Consider the following 20,589-nt stretch of genomic DNA (forward strand, 5'->3'; position numbering starts at 1 on the left):
CTAGTGTATGTTGCGTTGGCACGAGTGGTTGCTAGGCAGTTCTTATAGTATCCCAGGTAGTAGCTATGGTGTTCTTAAGAGGTTGCTCTGGTATCGCAATTGGTTGCTATGGTGTTGCTAGTTGGTTGCTGTATTTCAGGCACTTGCTAGGGAGTTGCTACGCAGTTGCTATGGTATCCCAGGTAGTTATTGTAAGTGTTGCTAGGGGTTGTTAGACAGTTGTTATGGTATGCCAGGTGGTTGCCTGGTGGTTGCTGGTGGTTGCTATGATATCCCAAGTGGTTGTTAGAGGGTTGCTAAGTGGTTGTTAATGGTTGCTGTGATATCCCAGGTAGTTGTTAGAGGGTTGCTAGGTGGTTGCTATGATATCCCAGGGGGTTGTTGGAGGGTTGCTAGGTAGTTTCTGGTGCTTGCTATGATATCTTAAGTGGTTGTTAGAGGGTTGCTAGGTGGTTTCTGTGATTTCCCAGGGGTTGCATGGAGGTTGTTATGATATTCCAGGTGGTTGTTAAAGGTTTGCTAGGTGGTTGCTGGTGGATGCTATGATATCCCAGGTGGTTGCTGGTGTTTGCTATGATATGACCGAGGGGGTTGCTAGGTGGTTGCTGGTGGTTGCTATGATATCCCAGGGGGTTGCTAGGTGGTTGCTGGTTGTTGCTATGATATTCCTGGTGGTTGCTAGGCGGTTGCTGGTGGTTGCTATGATGTCCCAGGGGGTTGCTAGGTGGTTGCTGGTGGTTGCCATGATGTCACAGGGGGTTGCTGGAGGTTGCCATGATATCCCAGGTGGTTGCTAGGTGGTTGCTGGTAGTTGCTATGATATTAATGGGTGTTGCTATGTGATTGCTGGTGGTTGCTATGATATCCTAGGTGGTTGTTAGAGGTTTGCTTGGTGTTTGCAATGATATCCCAGGGGGTTGCTAGGTGGTTGCTGGTGGTTGCCATGATATCCCAGGGGGTTGCTAGGTGGTTGCTGGTGGTTGCCATGATGTCCCAGGGGTTGCTAGGTGGTTGCTGGTGGTTGCCATGATATCCCAGGGTGTTGCTAGGTGGTTGCTGGTGGTTGCCATGATATCCCAGGGGGTTGCTAGGTGGTTGCTGGTGGTTGCCATGATATCCCAGGGGGTTGCTAGGTGGTTGCTGGTGGTTGCCATGATATCCCAGGGGGTTGCTAGGCGGTTGCTATGATATCTCACGTGGTTAAGAGGGTGTTTATGGACTTATGTATTTTTTGGGTGGGGGTTATGGGTTTATGTATCATTTTAATTGGGTGCACAAACTTCTGCCCCCATTCATTCCTTTGGGGAAAAGAGTCATTAAGCGAAGAGAGAACAAAAACTACGTCGGGTCCAAAAGCTGCGCACAGGCGCGCCATTCCCGATCAGACCGAACATTCCAGAGGCGGAATGCTGTTGATATCTTGAAAACGGCGGCGTTAGTGGACACACACCCGCAGAAGAAGACGAGGAATGCGGATCGAATCCACTAAACTCGTTCACGCGTCGGCATTTCGAGCCTTTTCAGCCGAATCGATCACAACAAATCAGAACGACGACTGTCCGATGGTGACGTCGGCGTCACGTGACGAGCCGAGCGGAAACGAAACGAAGCGAAAAGCCCACGAAGGCAGCGAGAGGAGGCGGACTGGGGAGCCAGCGCGGACGGTAAGACCCCCAAACAGCCCTCCAGCCCCGAGCCAGCCGCACCCCGCTGCAGCTGTAGGAGAGTTAATCCCGGCCGGGCTGCCGTTAACGCTGCGGTAAGTTCATCCAGCCCGGCTCTCGGGCTTCACTGCGCGTTTCTACCGGGCTGAACTTCGCCTCTTTAGCCGAATTCTCCGGTCCACCTTAAACGGTGCCGCGACGGAGTGGAACAACTGCTCTGTTTAAGGTGGAACGGAAAGTTCTGGCTAGAGAGGAGGCTGAGCTCAGCCCCGCAGCCGTGGAGTTCGTCCTCCGTCTGCAGGCGGTCTGTGAGGAAGCTCGTCTGCAGACTGGACTAGACGGGCTGATGCTGTGCCTGCAGGCGGTCTGGGATCCGTTACCCCGGCCAGGTCAGTCCCGGGCACTGTGGATGCCGTGCTCGCGGTGCTTAGCTGGGGTAAAATCCCAGAACTGGGCTGTTGACCCGGTTTGGTTGTGTGTCGGTTCAGCCAGCAGTTTATCACGAATATCGGCCAGCAGTCTTTACTACAGCTTACTGGACACGAGGGAAGGGCCTGCTAGTGCTACAGTGTCATAAACTATATGGTAAACAGCATTAAATACACAATAGACTACAGTTTGTGTTACTAATGGCCTAGATGTTGTAAACTATATGATAAACAGCATTAAATACACAATAGACTACAGTTTGTGTTACTAATGGTATAAATGTTGTAAACTATATGATAAACAGCATTAAATACACAATAGACTACAGTTTGTGTTACTAATGGTATAAATGTTGTAAACTATATGATAAACAGCATTAAATACACAATAGACTACAGTTTGTGTTACTAATGGTATAAATGTAAACTATATGATAAACAGCATTAAATACACAATAGACTACAGTTTGTGTTACTAATGGTATAAATGTTGTAAACTATATGATAAACAGCATTAAATACACAATAGACTACAGTTTGTGTTACTAATGGCCTAGATGTTGTAAACTATATGATAAACAGCATTAAATACACAATAGACTACAGTTTGTGTTACTAATGGTATAAATGTAAACTATATGATAAACAGCATTAAATACACAATAGACTACAGTTTGTGTTACTAATGGTATAAATGTTGTAAACTATATGATAAACAGCATTAAATACACAATAGACTACAGTTTGTGTTACTAATGGTATAAATGTTGTAAACTATATGATAAACAGCATTAAATACACAATAGACTACAGTTTGTGTTACTAATGGTATAAATGTAAACTATATGATAAACAGCATTAAATACACAATAGACTACAGTTTGTGTTACTAATGGTATAAATGTTGTAAACTATATGATAAACAGCATTAAATACACAATAGACTACAGTTTGTGTTACTAATGGCCTAGATGTTGTAAACTATATGATAAACAGCATTAAATACACAATAGACTACAGTTTGTGTTACTAATGGTATAAATGTTGTAAACTATATGATAAACAGCATTAAATACACAATAGACTACAGTTTGTGTTACTAATGGTATAAATGTTGTAAACTATATGATAAACAGCATTAAATACACAATAGACTACAGTTTGTGTTACTAATGGTATAAATGTTGTAAACTATATGATAAACAGCATTAAATACACAATAGACTACAGTTTGTGTTACTAATGGTATAAATGTTGTAAACTATATGATAAACAGCATTAAATACACAATAGACTACAGTTTGTGTTACTAATGGTATAAATGTTGTAAACTATATGATAAACAGCATTAAATACACAATAGACTACAGTTTGTGTTACTAATGGTATAAATGTTGTAAACTATATGATAAACAGCATTAAATACACAATAGACTACAGTTTGTGTTACTAATGGCCTAGATGTTGTAAACTATATGATAAACAGCATTAAATACACAATAGACTACAGTTTGTGTTACTAATGGTATAAATGTTGTAAACTATATGATAAACAGCATTAAATACACAATAGACTACAGTTTGTGTTACTAATGGTATAAATGTAAACTATATGATAAACAGCATTAAATACACAATAGACTACAGTTTGTGTTACTAATGGTATAAATGTAAACTATATGATAAACAGCATTAAATACACAATAGACTACAGTTTGTGTTACTAATGGTATAAATGTTGTAAACTATATGATAAACAGCATTAAATACACAATAGACTACAGTTTGTGTCTACTAATGGTATAAATGTAAACTATATGATAAACAGCATTAAATACACAATAGACTACAGTTTGTGTTACTACTGGTTATAAATGTTGTAAACTATATGATAAACAGCATTAAATACACAATAGACTACAGTTTGTGTTTACTAATGGTATAAATGTTGTTAAACTATATGATACAACAGCATAATACCGACAATAGACTTACAGTTTGTGTTACTAATGGTATAAATGTTGTAAACTATATGATAAACAGCATTAAAATACACAATAGACTACAGTTTGTGTTACTAATGGTATAAATGTTGTAAACTATATGATAAACAGCATTATAAATACACAATAGACTACAGTTTGTGGTTACTAATGGTATAAATGTTGTAAACTATATGATAAACAGCATTAAATAACAATAGACTACAGTTTGTGTTACTAATGGTCTAACTGTTGTAAACTATATGATAAACAGCATTAAATACACAATAGACTACAGTTTGTGTTACTAATGGTATAAATGTTGTAAACTATATGATAAACAGCATTAAATACACAATAGACTACAGTTTGTGTTACTAATGGTATAAATGTTGTAAACTATATGATAAACAGCATTAAATACACAATAGACTACAGTTTGTGTTACTAATGGTATAAATGTTGTAAACTATATGATAAACAGCATTAAATACACAATAGACTACAGTTTGTGTTACTAATGGCCTAGATGTTGTAAACTATATGATAAACAGCATTAAATACACAATAGACTACAGTTTGTGTTACTAATGGCCTAGATGTTGTGAACTATATGATAAACAGCAGTAATGATATGATAAATTACAGTTTATTTGTCTATTAATGATATGTGATAAATGACATTAAATAAACAATAAACCACAGTTTGTGTTTATTGATGGTAGAATGTGATAAATGGGATAAATCGCAGTTTGTGTTTATTGATGGTATAATGTGATAAATGTGATATACTGCAGTTTGTGTTTATTGATGGTTGAATGTGATAAATGTGATAAACTGCAGTTTATGTGTTTATTGATGGTAGAATGTGATAAATGGGATAAACTGCAGTTTGTGTTTATTGATGGTATAATGTGATAAATGTGATATACTGCAGTTTGTGTTTATTGATGGTAGAATGTGATAAATGTGATAAACTGCAGTTTGTGTTTATTAATGGTAGAATGTGATAAATGTGATAAACTGCAGTTTGTGTTTATTGATGGTAGAATGTGATAAATGTGATAAACCGCATTTTGTGTTTATTGATGGTAGAATGTGATAAATGGGATATACTGCAGTTTGTGTTTATTAATGGTAGAATGTGATAAATGGGATAAACTGCAGTTTGTGTTTATTAATGGTAGAATGTGATAAATGTGATGAACTGCAGTTTGTGTTTATTGATGGTAGAATGTGATAAATGTGATATACTGCAGTTTGTGTTTATTGATGGCAGAATGTGATAAATGTGATAAACTGCAGTTTGTGTTTATTGATGGTAGAATGTGATAAATGTGATATACTGCAGTTTGTGTTTATTGATGGTAGAATGTGATAAATGTGATGAACTGCAGTTTGTGTTTATTGATGGTAGAATGTGATAAATGGGATAAACTGCAGTTTGTGTTTATTGATGGTAGAATGTGATAAATGTGATATACTGCAGTTTGTGTTTATTGATGGTAGAATGTGATAAATGGGATAAACTGCAGTTTGTGTTTATTAATGGTAGAATGTGATAAATGGGATAAACTGCAGTTTGTGTTTATTGATGGTAGAATGTGATAAATGGGATAAACTGCAGTTTGTATTTATTAATGGTAGAATGTGATAAATGGGATAAACTGCAGTTTGTGTTTATTGATGGTAGAATGTGATAAATGGGATAAACTGCAGTTTGTGTTTATTGATGGTAGAATGTGATAAATGGGATAAACTGCAGTTTGTGTTTATTGATGGTAGAATGTGATAAATGTGATAAACCGCAGTTTGTGTTTATTGATGGTAGAATGTGATAAATGTGATAAACCGCAGTTTGTGTTTATTGATGGTAGAATGTGATAAATGGGATATACTGCAGTTTGTGTTTATTAATGGTAGAATGTGATAAATGGGATAAACTGCAGTTTGTGTTTATTAATGGTAGAATGTGATAAATGTGATGAACTGCAGTTTGTGTTTATTGATGGTAGAATGTGATAAATGTGATATACTGCAGTTTGTGTTTATTGATGGTAGAATGTGATAAATGTGATATACTGCAGTTTGTGTTTATTGATGGTAGAATGTGATAAATGTGATAAACTGCAGTTTGTGTTTATTGATGGTAGAATGTGATAAATGTGATATACTGCAGTTTGTGTTTATTGATGGTAGAATGTGATAAATGTGATGAACTGCAGTTTGTGTTTATTGATGGTAGAATGTGATAAATGGGATAAACTGCAGTTTGTGTTTATTGATGGTATAATGTGATAAATGTGATATACTGCAGTTTGTGTTTATTGATGGTAGAATGTGATAAATGGGATAAACTGCAGTTTGTGTTTATTAATGGTAGAATGTGATAAATGGGATAAACTGCAGTTTGTGTTTATTGATGGTAGAATGTGATAAATGGGATAAACTGCAGTTTGTGTTTATTGATGGTAGAATGTGATAAATGGGATAAACTGCAGTTTGTGTTTATTGATGGTAGAATGTGATAAATGGGATAAACTGCAGTTTGTGTTTATTAATGGTAGAATGTGATAAATGTGATAAACTGCAGTTTGTGTTTATTGATGGTAGAATGTGATAAATGGGATAAACTGCAGTTTGTGTTTATTGATGGTAGAATGTGATATATTGCAGTTTGTGTTTATTGATGGTAGAATGTGATAAATGTGATAAACTGCAGTTTGTGTTTATTGATGGTAGAATGTGATAAATGTGATAAACTGCAGTTTGTGTTTATTGATGGTAGAATGTGATAAATGGGATAAACTGCAGTTTGTGTTTATTGATGGTAGAATGTGATAAATGTGATGAACTGCAGTTTGTGTTTATTGATGGTAGAATGTGATAAATGTGATGAACTGCAGTTTGTTTTTATTGATGGTAGAATGTGATAAATGGGATAAACTGCAGTTTGTGTTTATTGATGGTAGAATGTGATAAATGGGATAAACTGCAGTTTGTGTTTATTGATGGTAGAATGTGATAAATGGGATAAACTGCAGTTTGTGTTTATTGATGGTAGAATGTGATATATTGCAGTTTGTGTTTATTGATGGTAGAATGTGATAAATGGGATAAACTGCAGTTTGTGTTTATTGATGGTAGAATGTGATAAATGTGATAAACTGCAGTTTGTGTTTATTGATGGTAGAATGTGATAAATGGGATAAACTGCAGTTTGTGTTTATTGATGGTAGAATGTGATAAATGTGATAAACTGCAGTTTGTGTTTATTGATGGTAGAATGTGATAAATGGGATAAACTGCAGTTTGTGTTTATTGATGGTAGAATGTGATAAATGTGATGAACTGCAGTTTGTGTTTATTGATGGTAGAATGTGATAAATGTGATGAACTGCAGTTTGTGTTTATTGATGGTAGAATGTGATAAATGTGATAAACTGCAGTTTGTGTTTATTGATGGTAGAATGTGATAAATGGGATATACTGCAGTTTGTGTTTATTGATGGTAGAATGTGATAAATGGGATAAACTGCAGTTTGTGTTTATTGATGGTAGAATGTGATAAATGGGATAAACTGCAGTTTGTGTTTATTGATGGTAGAATGTGATAAATGGGATAAACTGCAGTTTGTGTTTATTGATGGTAGAATGTGATAAATGTGATATACTGCAGTTTGTGTTTATTGATGGTAGAATGTGATAAATGTGATATACTGCAGTTTGTGTTTATTGATGGTAGAATGTGATAAATGGGATAAACTGCAGTTTGTGTTTATTAATGGTAGAATGTGATAAATGGGATAAACTGCAGTTTGTGTTTATTGATGGTAGAATGTGATAAATGGGATAAACTGCAGTTTGTGTTTATTGATGGTAGAATGTGATAAATGTGATATACTGCAGTTTGTGTTTATTGATGGTAGAATGTGATAAATGTGATATACTGCAGTTTGTGTTTATTGATGGTAGAATGTGATAAATGTGATAAACTGCAGTTTGTGTTTATTGATGGTAGAATGTGATAAATGGGATAAACTGCAGTTTGTGTTTATTGATGGTAGAATGTGATAAATGGGATAAACTGCAGTTTATGTGTTTATTGATGGTAGAATGTGATAAATGGGATAAACTGCAGTTTGTGTTTATTAATGGTAGAATGTGATAAATGGGATAAACTGCAGTTTGTGTTTATTGATGGTAGAATGTGATAAATGGGATAAACTGCAGTTTGTGTTTATTGATGGTAGAATGTGATAAATGGGATAAACTGCAGTTTGTGTTTATTAATGGTAGAATGTGATAAATGGGATAAACTGCAGTTTGTGTTTATTAATGGTAGAATGTGATAAATGGGATAAACTGCAGTTTGTGTTTATTGATGGTAGAATGTGATAAATGGGATAAACTGCAGTTTGTGTTTATTAATGGTAGAATGTGATAAATGGGATAAACTGCAGTTTGTGTTTATTAATGGTAGAATGTGATAAATGGGATAAACTGCAGTTTGTGTTTATTAATGGTAGAATGTGATAAATGGGATAAACTGCAGTTTGTGTTTATTGATGGTAGAATGTGATAAATGTGATATACTGCAGTTTATGTGTTTATTGATGGTAGAATGTGATAAATGTGATATACTGCAGTTTATGTGTTTATTGATGGTAGAATGTGATAAATCCCTTTATTATGGATGCACGGTCATATCGGAATTGGACGATAACTGCTTCAGAACCATCGCCGATGTTTGACTGTCTGTTTGTGGAGATCCAGGGGAGCAGGATGTTGAGGCGGTGCTGAAATGCCTGCGTCTGACCCACTTTACTGCATTTGTAGCTCTGCACAAGCAGGCGTGCCTCTCCGCGGCGCTGATCTCAGGTCATTTAGCCCCGATTTCTGGCTCTGATGAGTGTTTGCGTTTCTCCATCAGCACATCTGTACGCGAGTTGGACATCGGCGTTGGCCTAAACTTCCCCTCACTGTTTTTTCTGGTTGGTTTGTTTGTTTTATGATATAAAAACAGGAACATTCGACACGATGCAGTTAGCCCTGTCTGTGCCGGAGGAACTGATATACAGTGGGGAGAACAAGTATTTGATACACTGCTGATTTTTCAGGTTTTCCCACTTGCAAAGTAGAAGACTGTAATTTTTATCATAGGTACTCTTCAACTGTGAGTGATGGAATCTAAAACAAAAATCCAGAAAAATACATTGTATGATTTTTAAATAATTAATTTCCATTTTATTGTGTGAAATAAGTATTTGATCATCTATCAACCAGTAAGAATTTTGGCTCTCACAGACATGTTACTTCTTCTTTAAGAAGCCCTCCTGTTCTCCACTCATTACCTGTATTAACTGCACCTGTTTGAACTCGTTACCTGTATAAAAGACACCTGTCCACACACTCAATCAGTCAGACTCCAGCATCTCCACAATGCCCAAGACCAGAGAGCTGTGTAAGGACATCAGGGATAAAATTGTAGACCTGCACAAGGCTGGGATGGGCTACAGGACAATAGGCAAGCAGCTTGGTGAGAAGGCAACAACTGTTGGTGCAATTATTAGAAAATGGAAGAAATGCAAAATAACAGAAAATCTCCCTCGGTCTGGGGCGCCATGCAAGATCTCACCTCGTGGAGCATCAATGATCTTGAGGAAGGTGAGGAATGAGTCCAGAACTACACGGCAGGACCTGGTCAATGACCTGAATAGAGCTGGGACCACAGTCCCAAAGAAAACAATCAGTAACACTCTACGCCGTCAAGGATTAAAATCCTGCAGTGCACGCAAGGTGCCCTTCCTCAAGCCAACGCATGTCAAAGCCCGTCTGAAGTTTGCAAATGACCATCTGAATGATCCAGAGGAGGAATGGGAGAAGGTCATGTGGTCTGATGAGACAAAAATAGAACTTTTTGGTTTAAACTCCACTCGTCATGTTTGGAGGAAGAAGAATGATGAGTACAACCCCAAGAACACCATCCCAACCGTGAAGCATGGCGGTGGAAACATCATTCTTTGGGGATGCTTTTCTGCAAAGGGGACAGGACGACTGCACCGTATTGTGGGAAGGATGGATGGGGCCATGTATCGTGAGATTTTGGCCAACAACCTCCTTCCCTCAGTAAGAGCACTGAAGATGGGTCGTGGCTGGGTCTTCCAGCATGATAACGACCCTAAACACACAGCCAGGGCAACTAAAGAGTGGCTCCGTAGGAAACATCTTAAGGTCCTGGAGTGGCCTAGCCAGTCTCCAGACCTGAATCCAATAGAAAATCTTTGGAGGGAGCTTAAAGTCCGTGTGGCCCAGCGACAGCCACGAAACCTGAAGGCTCTGGAGGAGATCTGTATGGAGGAGTGGGCCAAAATCCCTGCTGCAGTGTGTGCAAACCTTGTCAAGAACTACAGGAAACGTCTCATCTCTGTAATTGCAAACAAAGGTTTCTGTACCAAATATTAAGTTTCTTTTTCTGGTGTATCAAATACTTATTTCACACAATAAAATGGAAATTAATTATTTAAAAATCATACAATGTATTTTTCTGGATTTTTGTTTTAGATTCCATCACTCACAGTTGAAGAGTACCTATGATAAAAATTACAGTCTTCTACATGCTTTGCAAGTGGGAAAACCTGAAAAATCAGCAGTGTATCAAATACTTGTTCTCCCCACTGTAGGACTGATGTTTATTACACAGTTATATCATGATTACATAAAAACTGCATGTAGTCTTTTAGGAAAGCCAGGCTGCCTTCCTCGTCTGGGTGCCGGTGGTGTAAAAAGTTTGCACAGCCCTGATCCGGGCTCTGGGAAAACTTCTTCTATGGAAAAGATGCATCTTCAGCTGCTATGGCCGTTTTTTTCCTCTGAGTTTGACCGGCGTGGTGTTTACTCATGCAATGAGGAAGCTGCTGAGTGGACTCGGCTATAGTTGGCGGCCTGTGAACTGACCACAGGCATCATTCCTAACAGGCTGTGTAGTTTTGACCTTCAGACCACATGCAGTGCAGTACAGAAACACATCGGAGTAAAGAGGGATAAATAAACCGTCCACGCCTGGTTTATCCTCGTTTATCTGATCAGTCCTTCAGTAAATTCAGTCAGCTGATGGAGCCGATGGCTGGAGAGCAGCGAGAAGCGTCATTGGTCTGTGCTTGAACTTGATATGTTAGAAATTGGAGTATAATCAATCGTTATAAGTTTCCGTAAAAGTATCTATTCTGCATATTTTGGCAAAAAAATAAAAAATAAATCGCTCCTCTCGGAACAAAAGCTTGTATCTCCATGTTTTGGCATCATTTGAAAACGCCTGTTGCTCTTTACATTCTGAGTAAATTTCATGATGAGTGGACCAGAACAAATGGCCCAAAATGACTTGTAAAAACTTCCGGTTCCATTGACTTGCATTAAAAGCGAAGTATGTTTTTTGCTTCTCCCGTAAAGTCATTATTTTGGAGATACAAGGTTTTGAACCAACAGCAGCGAAATGAATGTGACTGTTTTCGAGTGGGATAATCGATCTGTGCAGCCGTATCGGCAATGGGAGCTCTGCTCCAGGATTTCTCCGCATCATCGCTCTGATGTTGTGTTTTTCTCTCACACGTCATTTTGTTCCACATTTCATCAATTTACCTGAAGAGCTGTGTTAAAGCTGAAGTGTCCGAACACTTTTCGGGGCTGCTGTATTGAATCAGATCGTTTAGAGGTCAGGGGTTTCGCCCCTGCTGAGCAGTCGCTCTGGATGCTTTTGTGTATAATAAGGAAAAAGTGCTCCCAGTGCACCTGAACCTCACATAGACCTGGAGGTATCTTCACTGATCTGATGGGTATAGAGAGGAAGCCGGTGTGTCTCATTCACCTGTTGTGTGTTTGTGTTTCAGTGATCTCCACAGAGGTGGGAGTACGTGATGGCGAGGTTTGGTGAAAGCAGGTGATGTGAAGAGGGAACGCTGCTCGAGTCGGCAGGACTCACTGCGAGGCCGTAAGAAAACTTCAGAATCACCCAGAAACACAATTACCACAAAAAGTTTTAAATACTCTGTTGAGTTTTATCTCGAATGCTTGTGTAATGCTATAATAAGAAGAAAAGCTTAGGACCTGTTTTACTTCAGTGATGTAGAAATATTTCAATAATTATTACATCTATTGTTTTATATGAATTATTATATGAATTGTCCATTCATGCAGGGCACTTGTTTTTTTTTTTTTCCAGATTTTCCACTATTTCCCATCATCAACACTCCATATAAGCTCAGAAGACTCGTGTAGGTTCTCTGGCGGTTCTGGATGGTAAATAAAATGTCCATATTTGTGTTGTAGTCATGGCGAGCCCTGGTTCCCATCACCACCACTGTAAAGGAACATGAAAATAAAAAGAAAAAGAAGTTCTCTCATTTTCACGTTGTTTTTTAGGACTTGTTTGGTGGTCACTTCTTACTTTAGAACTGGAGCTACAAAGCTAATGTAGCCAATAAGTAACGGAAGCTTATGTACACCAATTAGCATTAAGGGAGATCTGGGTAAATTTGATTTTTGGTCAAACGTTAATGAGTTTAACTCATTAGTTAAATAAGTGCACGAGTGACTGATTAACAAGGGATTTCTCTCTTTGACAGCCTCCCTCTCTCCGCCGCTCCGCCGCTCTCCGAGTCATGAAGCTGAACGAGCGCAGCGTGGCGCACTACGCCACCTGTAACTCTCCGCCGGATAAGACGGGATTCCTGTGGAAGAAGGGCGAGCGGAACCCGACGTATCACCGCCGCTGGTGTGTGCTGAAGGGGAACATGCTGTTCTACTTCGAGGAGCGCGACAGCCGCGAGCCGGTGGGCGTGATCGTCCTGGAGGGCTGCACCGTGGAGCTCTGCGACTCCGAATCCGAGGAGTTCGCCTTCGCCATCCGCTTCGACTGCGCACGAGCGCGCATCTACAAGCTGGCCGCCGAGAACCAGGTCGCCATGGAGTCGTGGGTGAAGGCGCTGTCCCGCGCCACCTTCGACTACATGAGGCTGCTGGTGCGCGAGCTGGAGAGGCAGCTGGAGGAGGCCCAGCAGGTGGCGCTGTCACAGCAGGCCAAGAACAAGCCCAAGAAGTCACAGGTTAGCCTTGTTTTTCCCACTTCAGCAAAAAAACCTGTAATTTAACATTAAAATGTGATGTTCTCTGTAGAGGAGGTATTAATCTTATTCATTAACATGTCATTTGATGCAAACGTTTGCACATTACTGTAAAAAGATGATGGTTGTTATAAGTTATGGTCATTATAAAGCTGTGTTCAGCAGGTTCTCCGCAAGGAGGAGCTCTTAGTGCTCAAGTCACTTTTGTGAGCCTCGTTGAAATAGATGAAACCCACACCAGCAGGATTTCACTAGTGCGCACGTTTGTAGTAACGTTTTTAATATATGGTTGAAGTTACCAGTTGCGTGAAATATTTGTGGCTACAATTCTTGAAGTATATGATGTATATAGTGTATATACCTAGTGTAATGTTTTGGTTAAATAGGTCTTGCCCGAATAGGAATAGCCCGGCAGACGGCTAATAGGCTCTTTGAAAAATTTTCCAGTTGGGCTTTGAGCTGAAATATTGAGAGAGAGAATCAATGAAAATTGTCACCTATAAATGTTACATGAGTGCCTTGTACGCTTCAAATGTCTGTTTAATCTAGAGCTGCAGTAGGTCGTGTTAAATCTATTAGTGAGGCCTCTGAGTGGTGCAGCCGTCTAAACGTTAACCGTATCATCAGAAGATCACGAGTTCGATCCCTGGTGCTGCTACAGCCATCCGTGGCTGGGAGTCCAAGAAAGCACAGTTGGCCTCGCTCTCTCTGGGTGGGTAGATGGACCCCCCGAGATGGACCCTCACCCACCCATCACTCGAACGTGATGCAAGCCAACGCAGGCATCAGTTGGCTGAAGTGGCAGATCTGGTGGTTGGCACTTTCCTCCGAGCGCGTTCGGCTGTCCAGTGACGTTGCGTGAGCAGCGGTTCAAAACGATGAGGTGGAGCTTCACAGGACTCTGAGGAAGCCTGTGCTCCCTTCACCCTCCTAGCTCTGGTAGTTTTGTGTGACTGAGTCCTAACTAGTGGGTGGAGTTGGAGACAACTAAATTGGGGGGAAAACTGGGTGGAAAAAATTAAGCAAATGCCATTTATAACAAGACGTGTTCTGTATTAAATGCTGCTGATTTGTGTGACTGTGGCATGTTTTTGGTTAAAAAATAAAAAGTATTATATTGAATTCATCATGCTGACCATTTAAAATACAGGTAAGGACGTATTTTAGGATCTTCGAGTTGCACTATATAAGGTTTGGGGATTTGGAGACCTCTCTGGTGGAAATGTGTAATTGCATGTGACTTGTTGTTATGCCTTTAGAAAACACTGATTTCTTGATTAGCTGTCGTAATGATCATTAGATGACTTGATCACTCTGTACTGCAGGTGCAGGGAGGAAACGGAGGACGCTCCAAACCCACCAGCCTGCAGGGACCCCTGACGCAACCCACAGGGTCTCCTGAAGAGGGGCTGCTGTCGCTCATTCCCGGGAAGGAAAATGGAGTGTCCTGGAATAAACCGGCTGGTCTGTCTAACGGAGTGGGCGAGGGGTCCGGAGTTGTCTGGGAAGCGGAAGGCAGAGGGGATTCGGTCAGACCCCCACCCATCCCTCCACGCAGGAAAACCCCCGGGGGGTCTCTGGAGGACCCCGTGTCCCCCGGGACGGGCTGCTTCTCCAAACTGCACGACTGGTACGGAAAAGAAGTGGCTGAGCTCAGAGTGGAGTGGCTGCAGGGTCAGTGAGACGGACGGGCTGAGCACAGCATGAGAAGAGAGAGAGAGAACAAGGAGGACGAGGACGGCGTTATTGGGCCGCTTTTAGAAGGACGTTTGGTATCCGTCGAGTTGATCACCCACTATTTATATTCATTAGCGTCTTTGATAAGATGCTTAAAGAGGATTTCACTGAAGTCTTAAAACGTCTGCGTAATTAACGGTCTAAGACGTGAACAGAGTCATTCAGAGTGGTTTAGTGTGAAACGCTCCCTTCTAGAGAATTGATAGGAACCAGACATCTCGGAGCCTCTAAGAGCTCCCTTACTTAAAGCTCCCTCAGTGAAAGTTATTACATGAAATGATTATGAATACGCTGTTGTTTTATAATAGCCTTAAAATCTGCTTAGCAGAGAGGTACATGCAGCGTGTTGTGAAGCAAAGAAAACTATTTCAGATTTTCCAGGTTTTCCAAGCGACAACATTCCATATAAACTCAGAAGACTCGTGTCGGTTCCCTGGTGGTCTTGGATAGTAAATAAAATGTCTGTATTTGTTTTGTAGTCAGGGCGGCGCAGTGGGTAGCGCTGTCGCCTCACAGCAAAGAGGTTCGATTCCCCGGCCGGGTAACCAGGATCTTCTCTGTGTGGAGTTTGCAGGTTCTCACCATGTCTGCATGGGTTTCCTCCGGGTACTCCGGTTTCCTCCCACAGTCCAAAGACATGCAGTCGGACTAATTGGACATGGAAAATTGCCTCTTACTGTGGCTGTCTGTGTCTGTCTGTGTGTCCTAAGATGGACTGTTGACCTGTCCAGGGTGTATCCTGCCTTCCACCCAATGTCTGTTGGGATAGGCTTCAGCTCCCCCTGTGGCCCAGAAGGATAAGGCTTGTGTGTGTGTGTGTGTGTGTGTGTGTGTGTGTGTGTTGTAGTTATGGCGACTCCTGGTTCCCATCACCAGCACTGTAAAGGGATCTGAGCCATTTCATCAAACCACTCTGAATAACTGAAACATACAGCAATAAAAACAGCGAAATTCCCCTCCCTTCTTTTTGTTCTCCTCTCTCTTGCTCAACATCACTGTGACTGACAGACCGTCTCTTCTTGGCTGACACATGGTAATATCAGAGGATGTTCCTTCAAAACTGCAGAACTTACCATGTGCGTCATCTTAATCTCAGACTCTTTACTGGACTACGTTACACTGAGGTGCTCCACCTTCTAGCCTTGTTCTTATTGCTCTTTGGTACATTCGGACAATCTCTCTCAGAAAGAGAGAGAACCGTCATTGTTATTTTATCTACAGAAGCTAAAGAATGAAATTCACCAGTATAAGCATTTTTATTCTTATATGCAAACATATACACAGTGTTGCTGGTTTATTAGGTAATGGACCTAAAGTGTGACCTAATAAACTGGCAGCTCAGCAGAGGTGTGGACTCGAATTACAAATGTGACGACGTACGAGATTTACCACTCAACTTTGACTGAACACCAATGACTCGGACTTTGACTTGGACTCAAAACGACTCGAAACCCAGATCTGCATCACATGTAAATCTGATGGACAGCAACCTCATCAGATGACTGTTACTATGGTTACGCTTGGCTTATTTTATTTCAGAAGGTAAGTGAAGCGTGAGAAGCAAAACATCAATAGCACCAATATTTCAACAGATCTCACAGTTTAGCCCCACCCATTCAGCCTACAGCAGTTTAGCCACACCCATTCAGCCTACAGCAGTTTAGCCCCACCCACTCAGCCTACAGCATTTTAGCCCCACCAACTCAGCCTACAGCAGTTTAGCTCCACCCACTCAGCCTACAGCATTTTAGCCCCACCCACTCAGCCTACAACAGTTTAGCCCCACCCACTCTGCTTACTAGTGGTTGTTTAGTTTGCTAACATAGCTTTATTGCCAAGTTATTTTTTTTAATCACATACTTCCAAAAAAAAGCAAAAAACTAAAAAAAAATTTAAAGTATATACATCCGTACACTACTAACATGCTGTCATGAGAAGGTAGCACTACCTACCTTTAGTTCAGTGATGAAATAGCATTAAACTTGCTGAAGGATGTGTAATCACTTGTACTGACTCTGGACTTGACATGAGACTGAACTCTGAAAACTGGGACTCGAGTGTCGAGGTCTGGGACTTCCCACCTCAGCAGCTCTGTGTATGTTGAGATGCTTTTCATACCTTGATTTTTTCCTAAGCCTCTTTTTATACATGCAATACCGACTTGTTTTCTCTGAAACTTTTGCACATACCTTTTTTAGCCTTTTCTGTTTGAAGTGCCAGTTATTATTTAGTGCCTTTGATTTTGTTTCTGATTTCTTTCGTTAGCCGTCGCTGTCTCTTTGGCAGCCGCAATGTTGGCTTTGGTACTGAAGCAAAACCAGCTAATATATGACATACCTTCTGTTTACGACTGTCGTCCTGATCACCAAAGCTGGTCTTTGGCCAAATCCTTTGGGATGTAACAGCCTGCACAGCTGGTCCTCAGTGTAGGTTCATGAACAGTGTTAAAAATCCAAGAACCAGATCAGAACCTCTGCAGGTCTTAGTGCATGTGTAGGAGAGACCAGGACACATCTAACAAACAGATTTCAGTCTTTACTAAATCATTTTAGAAGTATTTGAGCAAAATAATAAGTGTTATATAACAAACAAACACATCTGCTACAAAGGAAACAAACTTAATTTCCAGCCCATACTTATGAACCATTCAGCCAAAAGTGGAGTGAGTGCAAACGTTAGTTTACCGCATAGGAGGGGTATTACAACAGACCGAGGGCCTAGTTGACACCTGCTTAAAGGGATATTAATTTGATGCAAACATAATTAACCACATGAGATTTCTGCTCTAGATAAAATAAAATACTGTTAAACTAACCCCCCCGTGTGGAGGCTGTACTTTAGCCTGACTGGCTCTCTCTGTTAAACTAACCCCCCTGTGTGGAGGCTGTACTTTAGCCTGACTGGCTCTCTCTGTTAAACTAACCCCCCTGTGTGGAGGCTGTACTTTAGCCTGACTGTCTCTCTCTGTTAAACTAACCCCCCTGTGTGGAGGCTGTACTTTAGCCTGACTGTCTCTCTCTGTTAAACTAACCCCCCTGTGTGGAGGCTGTACTTTAGCCTGACTGGCTCTCTCTGTTAAACTAACCCCCCTGTGTGGAGGCTGTACTTTAGCAAGACTAGGTCTCTGTTAAACTAACCCCCCCCCCCCGTGTGGAGGCTGTACTTTAGCCTGACTGGCTCTCTCTGTTAAACTAACCCCCCTGTGTGGAGGCTGTACTTTAGCAAGACTAGGTCTCTGTTAAACTAACCCCCCTGTGAGGAGGCTGTACTTTAGCAAGACTAGGTCTCTGTTAAACTAAGGAAAAATTATGTTTATTGTACAAAACCTTACCATGTCTATCTGGAGAAACATCAGTCTGATTGCTGATTCTCCAGATTAGCAGATGATGTTGCTATGGGAACACAGGAAGATGAACAAAAACACATTCTATGTCTATCTACACATAGCATCCATTCTAGGTTTTACCCCGTACTAGTTCTAAACTAGGTTCCAAATGTTGGTCAGGAGAATCGAGTCCTCGAATAACCGAGTAATCGGCTGTGTTAGTGTGATGGATTTCAGAGGCCTTTTATTTTAACACACTGTGAGAAAACTTCCACTTCTCCACTCTACACTCCACTTTTTAAACTGCCAAAAATATTTGTAGAAGTGCATCAGACAGTGGTGCCACATACCAAGCAGCCTGTGATCTACATCACAATACATAACCGGCTTATAATTTGCAGCATTTTTCATTTAGTTTTAAATGCTTTACTCAGCAGCTCTCCGGCCCTCATCAGCCACCGAGCGGCTTTGTGCTCTGCTCTGATTTTAGCATTGTTACCAAGTTCAACTGCAGGCAGGTGATTCAGGGAAAGTCAAAGGATCTGAAGGAATCGTTGGAATAGATGAAAAATCTGCCTGGTTTCCCAGTGTAGCCGATCAGCCGAGACGTGCTTGGTGTCTAAAGTTTGCTTCTTTAGTCTTGGCACTGGAGCTACGAGGCTAATATAGCTAACAAGCTAAGTAACTAACACCAGTTTAGCTCCACCCATTCAGCCTACAGCAGTTTAGTCCCACCCATTCAGCCTACAGCAGTTTAGCCCCACCCATTCAGCCTAGAGCAGTTTAGCCCCACCCATTCAGCCTAGAGCAGTTTAGCCCCACCCATTCAGCCTACAGCAGTTTAGCTCCACCCATTCAGCCTACAGCAGTTTAGCTCCACCCATTCAGCCTACAGCAGTTTAGCCCCACCCATTCAGCCTACAGCAGTTTAGCCCCACCTGTTCAGCCTACAGTAGTTTAGCCCCACCTGTTCAGCCTACAGTAGTTTAGCCCCACCCATTCAGCCTACAGCAGTTTAGCCCCACCTTTTCAGCCTTCAGCAGTTTAGCCCCACCCATTCAGCCTACAGCAGTCTACACCTAAAAAAGTAAACTTCAGACACCAGACCTTTTAGTAACTGATTGGCTGCATTTGAAGAGGAGAACACTGGGTACATTTTTCCCTGACTTGTCGCTTTAACAGTGATGTAGTGAGACTGGTACAGAAGGTAGGGAGGGAGCCCTGCTGGTCGTATCCGGTACATTTTAGGTCATTTCGTTTATTTGAAACCGTTTACTGTCTTCAGGCTGCGGCTGCAAGATGTACTGAACTGTTAGTTGTTATTGCAGAGGTGATATCTCAGAAGATATCTATTAACGTGTGCTGTGAGCAGAGTAACGCGGACCAGTGTTTCGAGGCGTATCCTAGTGGCCGTGTGTAGCAGTATAGTCACAGTGCGGCGTTTTGTCTGTATCGTGCAGCCCTGGCTCTCTGTTACTGATGAACACTAGAAATAAAACCCACTCAGTACTAGATCTGGCAAGTCTGCGGTACAAGCATTTCTCTCTTTTGGACAAGATACAAATCACAGAGAATGTAATCTGTTCAAAACAATCAAATAAAAGCTGATTGTTCAAGAACTTTTGTTTCCACTCTGTTTGTTCTAGATTAAGATTAGTAATAATCTAGTATTGCTCCAAATGTTACTGTTGAATTACTTATCAATAAGATCTATTTTTTATTCGAATTTTTATTTAAAATCATTTTAATTTGTTTATTTGCCCAATGTCCCCCCTAATTTAATAATACCAAACTGGCAGCAAAGGAGAACCGCTGCTCAGCGCTACCCAAGCAGCCAGCATCCTCTAGCCTGGCTCCTTTGCCGGTCCTCAATTCACTGCTTCCTGTGAATCGGGGGAGCACTGTCCAACTTCTGATACCAATGTAGCATCAGCAAAGAATCCAATGTGGGAAACATTGTACTTTAAAGGTGAATGCTCTTTGATTGAATAGGCAGCAAGGGAGGACCGCTGCTCTGCACTGACTAAGCAGCTGGGACAGCAGGCAGGTCACTTTGAGCCATACAGTTCTACTCCATGACAGACCAACCAACCAACACTGTTAAGATAACAGCTTATCTGTATCAAGTGTTTCTCCTACCGAGACCCTCTTTGCATAACCATGCATCTCATGCTCATATGGCGCGGCCAGTGGGGGGGGTCGCCACAATACATCATGCCCATATTAGAAACTCCGGGTGTAGGTACTGTATTGCTGGAATTGCGAAGCTATTCAGCCGTCAAAATACAACTAATGGGGGGTGCTTGGGGCAGTCGTGGGCTGGAGGTTAGGGAA

The 20,589-nt window shown here is 40.9% G+C and overlaps 1 protein-coding gene across 2 annotated transcripts; it reads left to right on the forward strand.

Annotated features, from left to right (window-relative positions):
- Positions 1-1,385: 1,385 nt before the first annotated feature.
- pheta1 (PH domain containing endocytic trafficking adaptor 1) lies at positions 1,386-15,410 on the forward strand. Of its 2 annotated transcripts, none has more exons than XM_037531460.1 (5): positions 1,386-1,759; positions 11,961-12,061; positions 12,293-12,369; positions 12,696-13,175; positions 14,519-15,410. In XM_037531460.1, exons 3-5 carry the CDS (start codon positions 12,367-12,369, stop codon positions 14,873-14,875), a joined length of 840 nt encoding a protein of 279 aa, XP_037387357.1. In that variant the 5' UTR covers positions 1,386-1,759; positions 11,961-12,061; positions 12,293-12,366; the 3' UTR covers positions 14,876-15,410. The 2 variants fall into 2 exon arrangements, with proteins under 2 accessions (XP_037387357.1, XP_037387358.1); XM_037531461.1 differs by having other exon boundaries at positions 1,386-1,664.
- The last annotated feature ends 5,179 nt before the right edge of the window (positions 15,411-20,589 follow it).

Source organism: Pygocentrus nattereri, chromosome 20, assembly GCF_015220715.1.
Source record: "Pygocentrus nattereri isolate fPygNat1 chromosome 20, fPygNat1.pri, whole genome shotgun sequence".
Taxonomy (NCBI): domain Eukaryota; kingdom Metazoa; phylum Chordata; class Actinopteri; order Characiformes; family Serrasalmidae; genus Pygocentrus; species Pygocentrus nattereri.